This window comes from Suncus etruscus, chromosome 3, assembly GCF_024139225.1.
Source record: "Suncus etruscus isolate mSunEtr1 chromosome 3, mSunEtr1.pri.cur, whole genome shotgun sequence".
Taxonomy (NCBI): Eukaryota; Metazoa; Chordata; class Mammalia; order Eulipotyphla; family Soricidae; genus Suncus; species Suncus etruscus.
The window spans coordinates 109,695,079-109,711,284 of record NC_064850.1 but is presented as its reverse complement, the minus strand read 5'-3'; the positions used below and the strand labels follow the sequence as shown (position 1 = coordinate 109,711,284).

Below are 16,206 nucleotides of genomic sequence, written 5' to 3'. Positions count from 1 at the left end.
CTATTGCTCTTCATATTAATTTTGCTAGTTTATGTATCTTACTATTTCATTGAATTATTATTGAGTTTTGTCAATGGTTCTTTGGAGTTTTTCAGTTATCATTTCATTTGCATATAGTGATAGCTTTACTTTTTCTGCACCTATTTTTCCTCTAATTGAATTATCTTATTGTTGGATTGACCTTTATCTATCATAGTAGTAGCAGAGATGGTGGACATCTTTGCAGTATTGCTAAACTTAATAAGAATGTTTCTATTATTTTTTATTGAATAGGGTAATGATTATAGGACTATGCTTTATATAATGTATTTTGGCTGCATATTATATATTTAATCATGTTAAAGTCTCCCATAATCCCTTTTGTAATGAATTTTGAATAGGTATTGAATTTTGCTAAACAGTGTCTCAGGGCCAGGAGATAATACAGTGATGACCTGGGTTTGGTCTCTACCACCATGTGGTCCCCAGACATCTCCAGGTTTAATTTTGGAGGCTCTTGGGCACCTCCAGGTGTAGCCCTGGAGACCCAGAACAGTACACATCTCATGCCCTTGCATTGAATCAGTGACTGATGGACCAAGAATTGCATGGGGGATAGAGACTGGACCGCTTGAGCACTGCTTGACTTCCAACAGAAATCTATGGTTGAAATATTTTTCTGCTGAGATTTATGAGCACAGCATATAATAATGGACTTTTTGAACCAACCTGTAATTTCTGGAATAAATTCCTTGATCTTCTTGTATTGTTTTCCTAATTCAGTGTTACTTGGTTGTCAGGCAGTAAAATTGTTTACTCTGGCATATTTCTTCTTTTGATTTTTTCGTTTTTGGGTCACACTCAGCAGCGCTCAGGAGTTAGTTACTCATGGTTCTGTACTCAGAAGTCGCTCCTGGCAGGCTAAGGAGACCATATGGGATACCAGGATTCAAACCTGGGTCTATGTTGGCTTTGTGCAAGCAAGGCAAACACATTACTGATGTGCTATTGCTCTGACCCCTACACTCTGGTATATTTCAAGAGTAAATATTTCTTTGCTTTCTGGTATCCATTGTGGTGTCTTATTATCTCTCTGGTTAAGTGTAGAGTACACTTATAACTGAGCTAGATTTTATTCTTTTTTCCTGAGTGCCTAGGAGTTTGTCATATATGGTTGGCATTCTCTAACCATAGTCAAGCTACCAGCAGAAATACCATATTTTCCGGCATATATTTTCTGGGCATATAGGACAACCCCTACTTTTCCTGTTAAAATATAGGGCCTTGGCTATATTCGCCAGTAAGACTACCTCTCTTTTAATGCACACCAAATGGAAATTAAAAAACTTGAGAGGCCGGAGAGATAACCGTGGAGGTAAGACGTTTGCCTTTCATGCAGAAGGTCATCAGTTTGAATCCCGGCGTCCCATATGGTCCCCCGTGCCTGCCAGGAGCAATTTCTGAGCATGGAGCCAGGAGTAAACCCTGAGCACTGCTGGGTGTGATCCAAAACCACACACACACACACACACACACACACACACACACACACACACACACACACACACACACAATTAAGAGAAAAAAGAGTAGAACCCTCAAAGGTTAACAGTATATGTTTAATAAAGCTAGGCTTTGGAGTGCCAACAATTATTTTACATTTGTCATTTGTAGTAACTGATTTTTTGATTGTGATCTACATTGAGAGCAGGGAGAGGGGGCTCCTCCAAGATCAGCTGGCTGGGGTGCAGTGATTGGACAGCTAGAAGGAGACAGTGTCTCCTGTTTCCCATAAAAGTTGAACAGAGGACTGAGCACCAGAAAGCCATATATCTGGCAGCTGGATGAGATGCGGTGCTCTGTAACTCAGCTCCTCTGTGTGCCCTGAAAGATGAATCAGGACAAGCAGAGGGCTGAGTGATGATACCCAGCAGCTAGATGGGATGCAGTGGTAAGAGTGGGGCAGATCACTCGTCCCTGAAGCTGGAGAAAGTTTCAGCATGCTGTATACAGGCGTATAGGACCACCCCCGACTTTTAAGAAGTTTTTCATGGGTTAAAAAGTTGTCTTATATGCTGGAAAATACGGTTACTCATTAAATTTTTATTGAATGAAATGTGAGTCTAGAGCTTAATTTAGACCTGAGTGTCTTCGCATCTATTCTCATTGATGGAGAGTATGGGCCAGCAAGGGGAAAGTGGGAAACTCTGGTTTTATATGGCTGTGAAAAACTAACATACTATCTTTAGGAAGCTTTGAATTTTGCTTTGATACTGTTTTTTTTGTTGTTGTTGTTGTTGTTGTTGTTCAATCTATATTTAAAATATTATGACATCATTTTCCTGAAATGAGTCTTTTGAGAGCTAATACCTAGTGGATCTGGGTATGTCTTGGCATACCAAGATCCTTAACTTGGCATACCAGTGATCCTTAGCGAACTGACTGCCTCATTGCCTGGTCTCGAGATGTTGCATTGCCCAGGGGTCAGAGAAGTACACCTGTGAATGTCTTGGGAGCATGTGATGCCAGCATGGATCTCAGGGCTACGCACATGCATTCTGCCACATGAGCTAACTTCCATCAGATGCAGTCATTTTCGGGGGGAGGTTTGACAGTACTTACTCCTGACACTATCCAAGGACCTTTCCTGGTTGTGTCGGGGGCCCATTTGTGGTGCTGGGGATTGAACTTGGGTTGACCACCTGCCAGACAAGTGCCTTAACCTCTGTGTTATCTCTCCAACTGCTGGAATAAATTTTAAATGGTGATATGATATGGATTTTACATTATGCACAACATTTCATTATAACCAATTATAGATATTTATGTTTATGCATAGTATAACAAATCCATTTCTGACTACAAATAAATTGATTATGTTGAAGAATATTTGTAAAAAATTTCAGAGGGGATAAAGGTCTTTGAACGGAATTATTTAATTGTGCTTAAACACATTTTACTTTTAGGTATGTCTGACTGCAGCAATGATACTACAACACTTGATGCATCTAAACCAGCCACAGAAGAAGTCAAGTCGGCTTCTGAGGTGATTGGAGGGTATTTAATTCCTTCTGAAAGGACATGGGCCCATGTCAAAGTTTCACACCATGCAGATTTATTTAGTACATAAACTTGCAAAACTTTTACACATGTAGACCCACCGGAAAGTGAGAGGAAAGCTATATTTTTCATGATGAGAAGTGTGATAGCAATTGCTTTTGGGCATTGAAATTTCTAGTGTTGATTTGTCACAGAAAAGTGAACATAAAAGTGGTAGATTAAACTTTAGTTTCAGTTTAAATATGAACTAAGGTTTCTGTAGAAGAAAAGTTGGAGGCTGCTTTCTCCTCATATCTGAGTTCATCTTTTTCCACCTGCCTTCTCTTGGTGGTGTGTGTAAGGATCCACACACAGAATTTTTTAAACAGAAGTGCTGCGTTCCAGATAACACTCAGACTCACCAAGTGCAAGTCTATGGTGATTGACATGAGCTACACGTATAGATTGGTTTTGTTTTTCTGGAAAATTTCCTGAATACCATCACAATTCTGGTTCATTAGATTAGATAGGAAGGAAAATATTAAGATGTTCATTTTATAAAAGTTTAGGTAACTAGATATTTTGCGAGGTCTTATACCTGTCATATATCAGATAATTCAAGCATTACAAAGGAACACTTTGATCCCTAGAACAGCTTGGTCTCACTGCAGTTTGTCCACTTTTTGTTGAACAGATGGAGCTTTCAGAGCCTCAGGAACTGACTCCAGGGATTGGTGGGGTGGAACATACACAGAGCTGGTGGCAGTGCCACACATGGGGCCCTTGAAGCCTGTGCAGTGTTTCTAAGCCTTTTTGCCTCCTGTAGCTATGGTGTGATACTAGACCACAGATCTTCAATTGGACCTAAACTGTATGACAAGCAGCTTTTAGTATAAGACCCGGGACTAGGTTATTATCCTTTTTTACTTTTAGTTTGAGTCAAAGGAGAGTTCAGGTTGGCAAAATATGTGCTGTTTGTGGAGGTTTCAGGATTCCTCATGATTTACAAAAGCTTGGCTGTCTGGTTTCCTAGAGCAGCATTGTAGTTCTTCCAGCTCTGTGAGCCGAGGGAATTCCAGGCACCGTGTCTTCCTTAGCTCATAGGTTTGCTGTGTTAGGATCAGATCTCTGCATCTACCTTGTTGTAGCAGGATTAGCCGGATGCTTGTGAACAAGAGCTTTAGGGTGAGGAAAGTGTTCTGATGTGGTTCATCATTGAGCTTTCTCTACATGAATGTCACTCACATGATAAACTAGACATTTCCTGGATGATGATCTGAGGGAGAAGATAGCAAAGTAACAACTACTCAGATTTGTCTAGAAATCATCATTAACATTCATGGTAGGCATTTCCTGGATTTTTAGCTATGCAAAATGTACAGCACTCATAGGGGGAAATTATAATAATAACAATAATAGTCCAGCAAGTCATTCATAATCTGTATTTATACTTAAAAGCATTGCACTAGTTTAATGAAGTAATATAGAATTTAGGGATAGTTTCTGTCTTTAAAATTCCCCATTTATTTGTACTTTATTAACTTTGTGTTTTGGAAGTCGATGATAAAAAACTTTTGGATCAGATTTATTAATAGGAATTCTTTACTATATTTTATGTAGCTTTATTTGTAATTTAATCATTAACTTGTGAGTATTGTCTATACATAAGAATTTGTACCTTAGCAAAACTTTCTTCTTCATTTGATAATCACATGAATTAATGAGTGAATTCTTACTGTACTCGATAAATGATAGTGCTATAGGCTATTGTGATCTGGTGATAGTTTTCACATCTTTAAACATAACAGCAGCAAAAACTCCAGGATTTGGAATTTAGCTTAAAACATTTCTAACTGTAAGTAATAAGTGACTTAAGGTTTATTTAGTTTCTGTGAGATGAATTGTTTTATGATTACTTACCTAGTTAATCATAGAAGGTGAAGTGTTTGTTTTATTTAGGGAGACAATACAATGCAGTACTCAGGGCTTACTTTACTACTGGTCTGTGCTCAGAAATCATGCCTGTGCTGCTCAAGGGACCATATAGTGCCAGAGTTTAAAGGGGTTGTTTGCATGCAAGGCACGTGTCTTAACCTCTGTACTATACTGTCTCTTCAGCGTCCAGCCTAAGTTTAAATTTTGTTTTGTTTTGTTTTTGCCACACCTGGTTGTGCTCACGGGTTAGTCCTGGCTTTGTGCTCAGAAATTACTCCTGGCTGGCTCAGGGACCTTATGGGATGCTAAGTTGACCAGATGCAAAGCAAATACTCTACCATAGCTGTTTCTCCAGCTCACAGCTTGAGGTTTTAAACTCTTGTTTCTTCCCTATTCTCTGTCCTGTCAGTAATCATAAAGTATCTTTTCTTCTGTGTCTGTGCTTGCATTTAATACCGTTAGCATTTTTACTTCTTTTGAGTGAGAAAAAGAAGGAAACCTGAGATTGACTTGCTCTCTACTTTAATCCAGTACTGATTAGAAAAGATACTTGTGGATTTAGTTCTTATATTTTAAGTATTCAAATTTTACACCTTAGATGTAGCACATTGTAGAAAAAGTAATAGCTTTCTAGGTATCATTCACAGAGCCTGTTAGGTGTCAAGCACTATACTTGGTTGTACATGCTACCTCATTTTAGAAGTATTCCCCTCATTTTATAGATTTGGAAGGATCAACAGAATTATTAGAGTTGTGATTTGAGTTCAAATAAAAGTGGAAAATTAATAAGCTAGATTGGGGGCCTGACCAGTGGCACAGAGTGGTAAGACAGAATTTGCCTTGCCGGCGCTAGCCTGGAACAGACTGCGGTTTGATCCCCCACCCCACGTCCCATATGGTCCCCCAAGCCAGGAGTGATTTCTAAGCCCATAGCCAGCAGTAACCTCTGAGCGTCACTGTGTGTGGCCCAAAACAAAGCAAAACAAAACAAAAAAAGCTAAGGTTATTTATAATCAGTAATAGAAAGTTGGAAAAGTATGCAAAACAGATGTTTTTTTTTTTTTTTTTTTTTTGGTTTTTGGACCACACCCGGCAGTGCTGAGAGGTTACTCCTGGCTATCTGCTCAGAAAAAGCTCCTGGCAGGCACGGGGGACCATATGGGACACTGGGATTCGAACTAACCACCTTTGGTCCTGGATCGGCTGCTTGCAAGGCAAATGCCACTGTGCTATCTCTCCAGGCCCAAACAGATGTATTTTTAACAACAAAGGAAAGAAAAAAGCAAAGCAGTTTTGGTAGCTATTTAGAGTAGGCTGGGACTTTAACCTGAGTTATTTTCTGTCAGCACTTCCTTGTTATAGTACTAGTCACAGCTAATAAAATTATGTTAACATCTACCCTTCCCCCTTTTAAAGATAATTCAGAGACTAAATAGTGAATTTCAGATCCCAAACTCAAGGTGAATCTTGAATAATAGGACACTGCAAATAAATGTATTAACTTAGGATAATAATGTCTTTAGAGTGGTACTGAGAAAATCATAGGAATTCTAAGGAGCAGCTACCAGGAATAGTAGTAATGGTGGCATTAGAGTTGATTCTTGAGAGCTAGTGCAGGTAGTAACGCCTGAGTGTTGACAGACTTTGCTTAAGTAGAAGCTTAGAGATGAGATGGTGAGAGACAGACTGGTAGGGGAAAGCTTGGTAAAGTGTGATTTTAATAAGACTTCTGAAGAAGCCTAATTGGTAAGTAGGATTTAGGTATCAAGTAGAATTGGTTTTAGTGACATAAATTTATGGGGGAGAGAGACTGGCATTTCAAAAGTTATTTTATAATACACTGAAATGCAGTATAGGAACTTAGAGTGGTTTGGAGGAGGATTTCCAGCTGCTCCTCAGACCTATCTGAGGACCCTGATTGAGCAGAGATGATAGTGTCTCATGGAAACCTGGGGTAAGAACCTTCCAGGAAAAAGAAGCAAGCAAGGACAGACATAAGATGTAGTTGTTTGAGGAACCATGATGTGATTGAAACTGAGTCTCAGCAGGGAAAGAGGGGAGGAAATGTGGTTCCATGGCGGCTTACAACCGAGACATAAAAATGATAGTAACAGGGCCCGGAGAGATAACACAGCGGTGTTTGCCTTGCAAGCAGCGGATCCAGGACCAAAGGTGGTTGGTTCGAATCCCGGGGTCCCACACGGGTCCCACACGGTGCCTCGTGCCTGCCAGGAGCTATTTCTGAGCAGACAGCCAGGAGTAACCCCTGAGCAATGCCGGGTGTGGCCCAAAAACCAAAAAAAAAAAAAAAACAAAACAAAAAAAAAAAACCGATAGTAACAGATTAAAGGCGAGAAAGTTGGGAGATTTGCATTTCAGTGTTGAGGTAATTTAAATAAAATACAAAGTAGTTGATAATATATTGAAACATTTTAAAAGAAAAAATTGTAACATAATTCAAAAAGAGTTAAAACTGTCATTTTACCCAAAGTCATTTATTTCTATATTTATAACCAGACTTCAACTGTGTGGTCATGGTCTCTTTTGGGAAAGTGTGACCAGTGGTGCTCAGGAGTAGAGAAACTGTTCAAATAAATACTACTGTTGATGGAGCTACCTTAGAATTTTTCCCATTGCTCTGGAGCAGAAGTTATATGCTTTGATTAGTACATCTTTGTAGGCTGTTTTCTGTTTTCCAAGTGTTTCACATTTGATTCTGTTTTGACTCTCTGATACATAGGTAAAATTAGTAATTTAATTCCATAAGTGAGGAAAACAGACATTTAGCACAGTAAAGTAACTTCTTTTGTAAACTTACAAAAAGGGGTAGAGTAGGACTTTTTAAATCCATACTTTGGTTCTTGATACTTTGGTTATATTCTCCTGAGACTTTCAGTGGATTTATTCTATTAGGTCTTCTGAACCATGACAAAGTAAATTTGTAATGAGGACAGTAAGCAATTCCACTAATATGGAAAGATATTTCAAAGGCTATTTGAATTAGGAGCTTAATAGAATTGGCTTCTCCATTTTTGTAGGCAAAGAAAAATCTAAATAATTTCATCTGACACAGAAGGCATTTATGCTTTAGTGTATTGGAACAAACTATGGCCTCTGTTAACTTACATAGTTAGTCCACAAAGCACTGCAACCATCATTGTCTAAAGCCTTAACAAGAACAAATAGACTAAAATATTTGTGGTTTCTCTTTTTTCTTACTGTTTCTTTTCTTCACTGCTCTTTTGTGTAGAATTGATTTAAATAAAGAATGTAGTCCTTTAAATTAGAAGAAAATATAGTTACTTGATGGAAACAAAAGTCTTCTTTGTATGTGTGTGCATATGTATACATATATATTTAGTAAACTAAGGAAATTTTCACAACACTACTGGCTGCATTTTTAAGATGACTTTTTAAAATTGTAACACTGATTTACAATTTTGTTCATAATACAGTGTTTAAGGCATTTAGTGTTCCAACACCAATCCAACCACTAGTGTGACCTGCCCTCCACCAGTGTCCCCAGTTTCTCAACCACCTCTCAGGCCTGCTGCTCCATTACCAGGCACAAATAAATTTACTTCGTTCTTCTTGTTACAACAGGAAGGCAAAAGGAATTATCAAAAGATGAGTTAATGAAAGTCAGTTTGTGATAATTGTTATATCTCAAAATGGTGTTACTACAATCATTTATCAGAATTGACTAAGCTGTTTGGTGCTGGTTGAGCATTCTGTGTTACTGCTTTTACTCTTCACTTTGCACTTTAACTTTTCGTTTTCATTCACTACTGAGCTTGGTAGTCTTCTCTGTAACTTTCCCAACAAATTTTCTGCGTTCCTTCTGGGCTGTCAGTGCTATGAAATTTGGAGGTGTCATATGGCTGCATATGTGGTCGTGTGCTCCAGGAACTGTGGAGCTGGAATGATTGGTAAAAAAAAAGTTCAGTTTTGCAATTAGGCTGACATGTCTGAGGGTGTTGGGTTTGGCTGTGGGCTATTGTGTCTTCAGGTAGAAAGGGAAATTTGCCTATTTTCATTCTGAGAAGACTCCATAGTTCTCAGATCAGATCAGTCTACTTGGGACAATTTAGTGGCATCATGTTTTTTGAGGTTAGCTGTGGTTGGGCTTTTATTATGCTGAGAGATGTCAGGTGTGAGTAGGGGCTGCTGGGTCTTCTGGTAGGCAGAATAGGGGAAATTGGTCCACCTGCATTCTGAGCCCAGAGACCAGTCCACCTAGGATCATATAGCTTCTTGGTATTCTTTTTTTGTTTTGTTTTGTTTTTGATTTTGGGGCCACACCCGGTGACGCTCAGGGGTTACTCCGGGCTATGTGTTCAGAAATCACTCCTGGCTCGGGGGACCATATGGGATGCCAGGGGATCAAACCATGGTTTGTCCTAGGTCAGCTGTGTGCAAGGCAAATGCCCTACTGCTGCACCACCGCTCTGGCCGCATTGACATTTTTTTTTTTTTTTTTTTTTTTTTTGGTTTTTGGGCCACACCCAGCGGTGCTCAGGGGTTACTCCTAGCTGTCGGCTCAGAAATAGCTCCTGGCAGGCACGGGGGACCATATGGGACACCGGGATTCGAACCAACCACCTTTGGTCCTGGATCGGCTGCTTGCAAGGCAAACACCGCTGTGCTCTCTCTCCAGGCCCAAGCCTATCCATTTCTGTGCCAGAGGGTGTTGAAGTGTAATTTATTTTTTGTTGGGTTTGGAAAATAATCCAGTTTTGATTGTTGCTGAGGGGCCAGAGTTGCAGATCTCTCTTCCTGCTAGTCCAGTCCAACACCTACATAGCCAGACTGGGTGTCTCAGGGGTGATTTTGGATGTGCAGGAAAAGCAGTTCTTATGAACATCAGAATCCCAACTGCTTCACCTCTTTCCCCAGGCAGCAACTCCTGTGACACTCGCTTGTCCTATGGAAATGGAATAATATAGTCTATATTCTCATGAGACTAGTCAATAGTTGATACATGCATCATAGTTCATTCCTTTTTCTTTCTGAAGAAATTTTGTGTTTTTCTGTTAACCTGTTTGTGGAACTTGTTTTGTTTTGTTTTTAGTTTTGGGTTCTTCTAATACAACTGCTACGAACACACACATCAGTTTTTTCAGAACATTTTAGTTTCTCTGGCAAATACTAAGGTGTAGAATGACTGAGTCATGCATATTTTGTAAATATGTGTATTTATGTATAAAATATGTGTATATTTTACTTCACTGTATTGTTTTGGGGACCTCCCAGGCAGTCTTCAGGGACTGGGGCCACTCCCAGAATACTCAACTAATCAGGCCAGATGGTTCAATGCTCAGCCCTAGTGGTTTTCAGACATCACTAGAGTCATACACCATGGCACATAGGCAGGCAGAGAGTAGTGCGGGTCAAATCAGGTCCTGTGGATGCAAGGCATGCTCCCTGACCACTAATTTTTCTCTTTGGCTTTGGTGTATTTACCTATATAAGAAACTGCTTGGGGTAGAGTAATAGCACAGTGGGTAGGGCATTAGTCTTGCATGCAGCCAGGTTCAATCCCTGGCATCCCCTATGATCCCCCAAGCACCATCAGGAGTAATTTCTGTGTACAGAGCCAGGAGTAAGCCCTGAGCATCATCAGGTGTGGCCCAAAAACCAAAAAAGGGAGAGAGAGGAAGGGAGGGAGGAAGAGAGAGAGACAGAGAAAGAGAGAGAGAGAGATTGCTGAATATTTTTCAAAGGGAAGAGCTTTTTACACTGTCTCAGGCAATATCTGCAGATTGCTCTTTACCCACACTTGACATTGCTCATGAACTAATCTCCTGAATATGCCCTTATATCTTATTCTGGTTTTAATGCACATTTCTGTGATTATTGTACTGTAGAGCATTTTTTTCATTTGCTTACTCTGTTTCTGGAAATCTGAGGGGATTTGTCTTCCAATTTTATTATGGCTACCTGGTTTAGTTCCTGAAGGTGAAACTCACACTTTCATGGGATCTTCCTGTGATGACTGAGTGCGCTGTGAGCTTTTAGTACTTCAAGTGTCCTCACTAAGCATCCAGTAGGTCTTCACTCAAATAGTTCAGGTTTTCTTTCCCCAGTCCTAAACCAGAATGGTTCTCATGTGAGTCTGCCCTGGAGAGAGAGCTCTGTTGTTCTGGATTCACTTGCCTTTGTCTCCATGGAGTCTTGTGACCTCAAGAAGAACTGTTGCCCTAGGAACCCAAGAACACCATGCAGAAAATCCCTCTGCATTCTTATGTCCTCACAGCACTATTTAAAATAGTCAGAATCTGGAAACAACTCAGGTGCCCAACAACAAATGAGTAGCTAAAGAAACTGTGGTACATCTACATCATGGAGTACTACACAGATGTTAGGAAAAAAAGAAGTCATGAAATTTGCTTATACATGGATGGATTTGGAGATTATTATGCTAAGTGAAATGAGTCAGAGGGAGAGACATAGAATAATCTCACTCATTTGTGGGGTATAAGAAAAATAATAGACAGTATGATAGTAATACACAGGACAAGAGATGAGGATCAGGAGGATCAATGGTGAATGCAGTTAGTAGTGAACAGTCCACAGTGACAGTGCTCACTCTGGACAAGAACTAGGTGCTGAAAGGGGATAAAGTGATATACATGGTAATCCTTAATTAGCCATAGTGCAAATGACAGTATCAAAAAAGAAAAGAGAGAAGATGAGAGGGGAATGAAGGGAAAAGAAATTTATGCCTCAGAGACAGGAAGGGGAGAAGGCATGGGGAGGGTGAGGGGGAAATTGGGGACATTGGAGGTGGGAAATGTGCACTGGTGAAGGTTGTTATTGTACATTGTATGACATGAACAGCTTTATCCTTGTAAACATGGAGTTTAAGTAAAACAAAACCAAAAAACGAGTTGTTTACTTCGGTTTCCAGGTTTTTACTTGGTAAGGTAGAGTGATGATTCCAGTTTGCCGCCTACCACAAAGGGACACCAGAAGGCCCATTCTTTATGCCCTGACTGGGTAATTGGACACTGCCAGAGTACCACTGTTTTGCCCACAGGTGCCCTCACTTTCTGTCTCTTGTTGCAGCCCAGTCATGTAGTCTGCACATTTGTCTGTTGGCTTCATTTGTTCCATAGCTTACCTGTGAGAAATTTCCCCATTTAAAAAAAAAAAGCTATTTTATTTTATTGCTATGTGTGTTGATATATATTTAGATTTTCTTTGTTTTAGCTATTAATAATAAAGTTGCTATGAACATTCTTGTACTTGTTTTCTGATGGGCATATATTTCAAGAAATGCATGTTATTTCTTGGGTATTTCCTGGAAGTATACATCTTGGTTCATAGAAAACATATATTTAGCTCTAAAAGTACTTCTGCTAAGTAAATTCTCTTTCCAGACATTTTACAGTTGTTAATCTGCACCAGCAATATGTAAGTCTCATAAATGCTCTACCTGGTTGCCTAACTCATACTTACTCTTTGTATTTACAGTCTTTTCTTTTTTTTTGGAGGGGGGTTCACACCCGGCAGTGCTCAGGGGTTACTCCTGGCTCTACGCTCAGAAATCACTCCTGGCAGGCTCGGGGGATCATATGGGATTTTGGGATTCAAACCACCATCCTTCTGCATGCAAGGCAAATGCCCTATCTCCATGCTATCTCTCCAGCCCCAGTATTTACAGTCTTTACAATTTTGGCCATTCTAATGTATATGAAATAGTAGTGATTAGGGATTTTGATATGCCTGACTTTTTTTATTTTGTTTAGAGTATAGCAATAGTCCACCATTGGATGCATATTTGGGTCACAAGATGAGCATTTAAAGCTTCTAAAAACTTTTAAAATTTTTTGAAAGTTTTTTTTGACCATTTTTATGGCGACTTCTTGGGGCCCATCATTGATTTATATGGAGTGATACTTTTGAACATTGTCCCAGGGTGGAGGAGATTCATTGACACAGAAAAATGAAACAGTTAATGCACCTTAGGAGACTTTGTCTTACCCCATAGAAATGAAATGTCTGGGACTTGAGCAATAGCATAGCAGTAGGATGTTTGCCTTGAATGTGGCCGATCCACAATCAACTTGTTTTAGATTCCCTGTATCCCATGTGGTCCTCCAAGCCTGCTAGGAGCAATTTCTAAGTGCAGAGCCAGAAGTAATCCTCAACCTCAACCTTCACCATTTTATAGGATTCCAGAAGTCAGAACCCAGTTTTCACTTTTTTTGCTTATAAAAAATAACCACATTAGTTCCAAGCTTTTTGTAGGGGTAGTTGGTAGTTTTGATTATTTATTTATTTATTTTAGTTTTTTGGGCCACACCCAGCAGCACTCAGGGATTACTCAGAAATCGCTTCTATCTCAGGAGACCATATGGGAAGCCAGGGATTGAACCCGTGTTCGTCCTGCATTCAGCCAGGTGCAAAGCAAATGTCCTACTGCTGTGGTATCACTGTTGTAGGGGTATTGTAGGGGTAGTTTTGAGCTACAACCAGTGGTTCTTGGACCATTCCTGACTCTGTTCTTAGGGATCACTCCTGGTTGTACTCCTGGCTGTACTTGTATTTTGTGCCAGGGAAGAAACTGGTGTCTGCCCTTAACTCCAGGACTGTCTTTTCAACTTTGTTCCATGCTTTTTTTTTTTTTTTTTTTTTTTGTTGCAATTTTCAAGTTTAGGAAGTGATTTCTACTTTTAAAAGTGTGTCATTAAGGGGCCGGAGAGATAGCATGGAGGTAAGGCGTTTGCCTTTCATGCAGGAGGTCATCGGTTCGAATCCCGGCGCCCCATATGGTCCCCTGTGCCTGCCAGGAGCAATTTCTGAGCCTGGAGCCAGGAATAACCCCTGAGCACTGCCAGGTGTGACCCAAAAACCAAAAAAAAAAAAAAAAAAAAAAAGTGTGTCATTAAAGGGGAAATTACATTCAAAGGAGCATCCTTAAGATTTACAGCAGGCCTCAAGATTTACAGAAACCCTCAAGGCCAGAAGGCTGTGGTGTGGGATATAGTGACAAAACAATGAAATGAATGCTTTGCCTAGAATACTGCACCCATCCAGACTCACTTTCAGATTTGAAGGGAGTATGCATAGCTTCATGAATAAACAACAGCACAGAAATTTTACAGACAGAAAACCAGCCTTAAAAGAAAAACTGAAAAGTCTACTTTAAGACAAGACAGACCAACAGCACACCAAACTTCTACACAAAGTTGGCACTAAATCCCATCACAATTATCTCTCTCAATGTCAATGGACTAAATGCACCTGTTAAGTGACACAGAGTTACAAAATGGATCAGAAAGCTGAATCCAACATTTTGCTGCCTACAAGAAACAAATCTGAATAGTCAGAACAAACATAGACTCAAAATAAAAGGCTGGAGGAAAATCACCCAAGCAAACAATTCCTTAAAAAAGCTGGAGTGGTGCGGAGCATTTTTTTTTTTTTTTTGGTTTTTGGGCCACACCCAGCAGTGCTCAGGGGTTACTCCTGGCTGTCTGCTCAGAAATAGCTCCTGGCAGGCATGGGGGACCATCTGGGACACCAGGATTTGAACCAACCACCTTTGGTCCTGGATTGGCTGCTTGCAAGGCAAATGCCGCAGTGCTATCTCTCCGGGCCCATGGAGCATTTTTTCATGTGTCTTTTGGCCATTTGTATTTCTTTGTCCAAGTGTCTGTCCATTTCTTCTCCCCATTTTTTGATGGGATTAGATGTTTTTTTCTTGTAAAGTTCTGTCAGTGCCTTGTATGTTTTGGAGATTAGCCCCGTATCTGATGGGTATTATCAGGGAGATACAAATCAAAACAACTATGAGGTACCAACCACCTCACACCCCAGAGATTGGCACACATAACAAAGAATGAGAACAACATGTTGGCAGGGATGTGGAGAGAAAGGAACTCTTATCCACACTGCTGGTGGGAATGCCATCTAGTTCAACCTTTATGGAAAGCAATATGGAGATTCCTCCCAAAACTGGAAATCGAGCTCCCATACAACCCAGCTATACCATTCCTAGGAATATACCCTAGGAACACAAAAATACAATACAAAAATCCCTTCCTTACACCTATATTCATTGCAGCACTATTTACCATAGCAAGACTCTGGAAACAGCCAAGATACCCTCAACAGATGAATGGCTAAAGAAATTGTGGTACATATACACAATGGAATATTATGCAGCTGTCAGGAGATATGAAGTCATGAAATTTTCCTATACGTGGATGTACATGGAATCTATTATGCTGAGTGAAATAAGTCAGAGAGAGAGAAAAAAACGCAGAATGGTCTCACTCATATATGGGTTTTAAGAAAAATGAAAGACATTCTTACAATAATAACTTTCAGACACCAAAGAGAAAAGAGCTGGAAGTTACAGCTCACCTCATGAAACTCACCACAAACAGGGAAGAGTTTAGTTAGAGAAATAAGTTTGTTTTGAACTATCCTAATAATGAGAATGTACGAGGGAAATAGAAAGCCTGTCTAGAGTACAGGCGGGAGTTGGGTGAGGAGGAGGGAGATTTGGGACATTGGTGATGGGAATGTTGCACTGGTGATGGGAGGTGTTCTTTACATGACTGAAACCCAAACACAATCATGTATGTAATAAAGTTGTTTAAATAAAAAAAAAGCTGGAGTGGCCATATTAATATCAGATGACACAAACTTTAGACTCAAAAAAGTTATAAGGGACAAAGATGGACATTTTGTACTAATCAAAGTGTATGTACAACAGGAAGAAATTACACTCTTAAACATATGCACCAGATGAGGGACCAGCAAAAATTTAATACAATTGTTGACAAATCTGAAAGAAGATATCAATAGCAACACAATAATAGTGGGAGACCTCAATACTGCCCTGTCACCCTTGATAGGTCAACCAGGCTGAAACCCAACAAGAATATAAAAGCTCTGAAAACAGAAATGGAAGAAAGGGGACTAGTAGATATATATCGGGCACTCCATCCCCCAACAACTAGATACACATTCTCTCCAATACACATGGGTTATTCTCCAGGATAGACCACATGCTGGCCCATAAAACATATCTTCATAAAGTCAAGAAGATAGAAATTGTACAGACTACCTTATCAGATCACAAGGCACTGAAATTAGAAGTGAACTACAAAGGGACATAGAAGAAAAACTTTAACACCTGGAAATTAAAAAGCTCAACTGAACAACCAGTGCATCAGAGAGATGAAATCAAAGAGGAAATCAAAACATTCCTGGAAGCAAGACACAAATTATCAAAAT

The 16,206-nt window shown here is 39.8% G+C and overlaps 1 protein-coding gene across 2 annotated transcripts in view; it reads left to right on the top strand.

The window, feature by feature from the left end:
• Window positions 1-2,947: 2,947 nt before the first annotated feature.
• ARFIP1 (ADP ribosylation factor interacting protein 1) overlaps window positions 2,948-16,206 on the top strand; it is a 96,917-nt gene continuing 83,658 nt past the window's right edge. The window contains exon 1 of one of the 2 annotated variants that reach the window (XM_049769626.1): window positions 2,948-3,025. In XM_049769626.1, the coding sequence (XP_049625583.1) occupies window positions 2,948-3,025 (78 nt within the window). The remainder of the gene's footprint in view (window positions 3,026-16,206) is intronic. The other variant, XM_049769627.1, reaches the window with a different exon arrangement.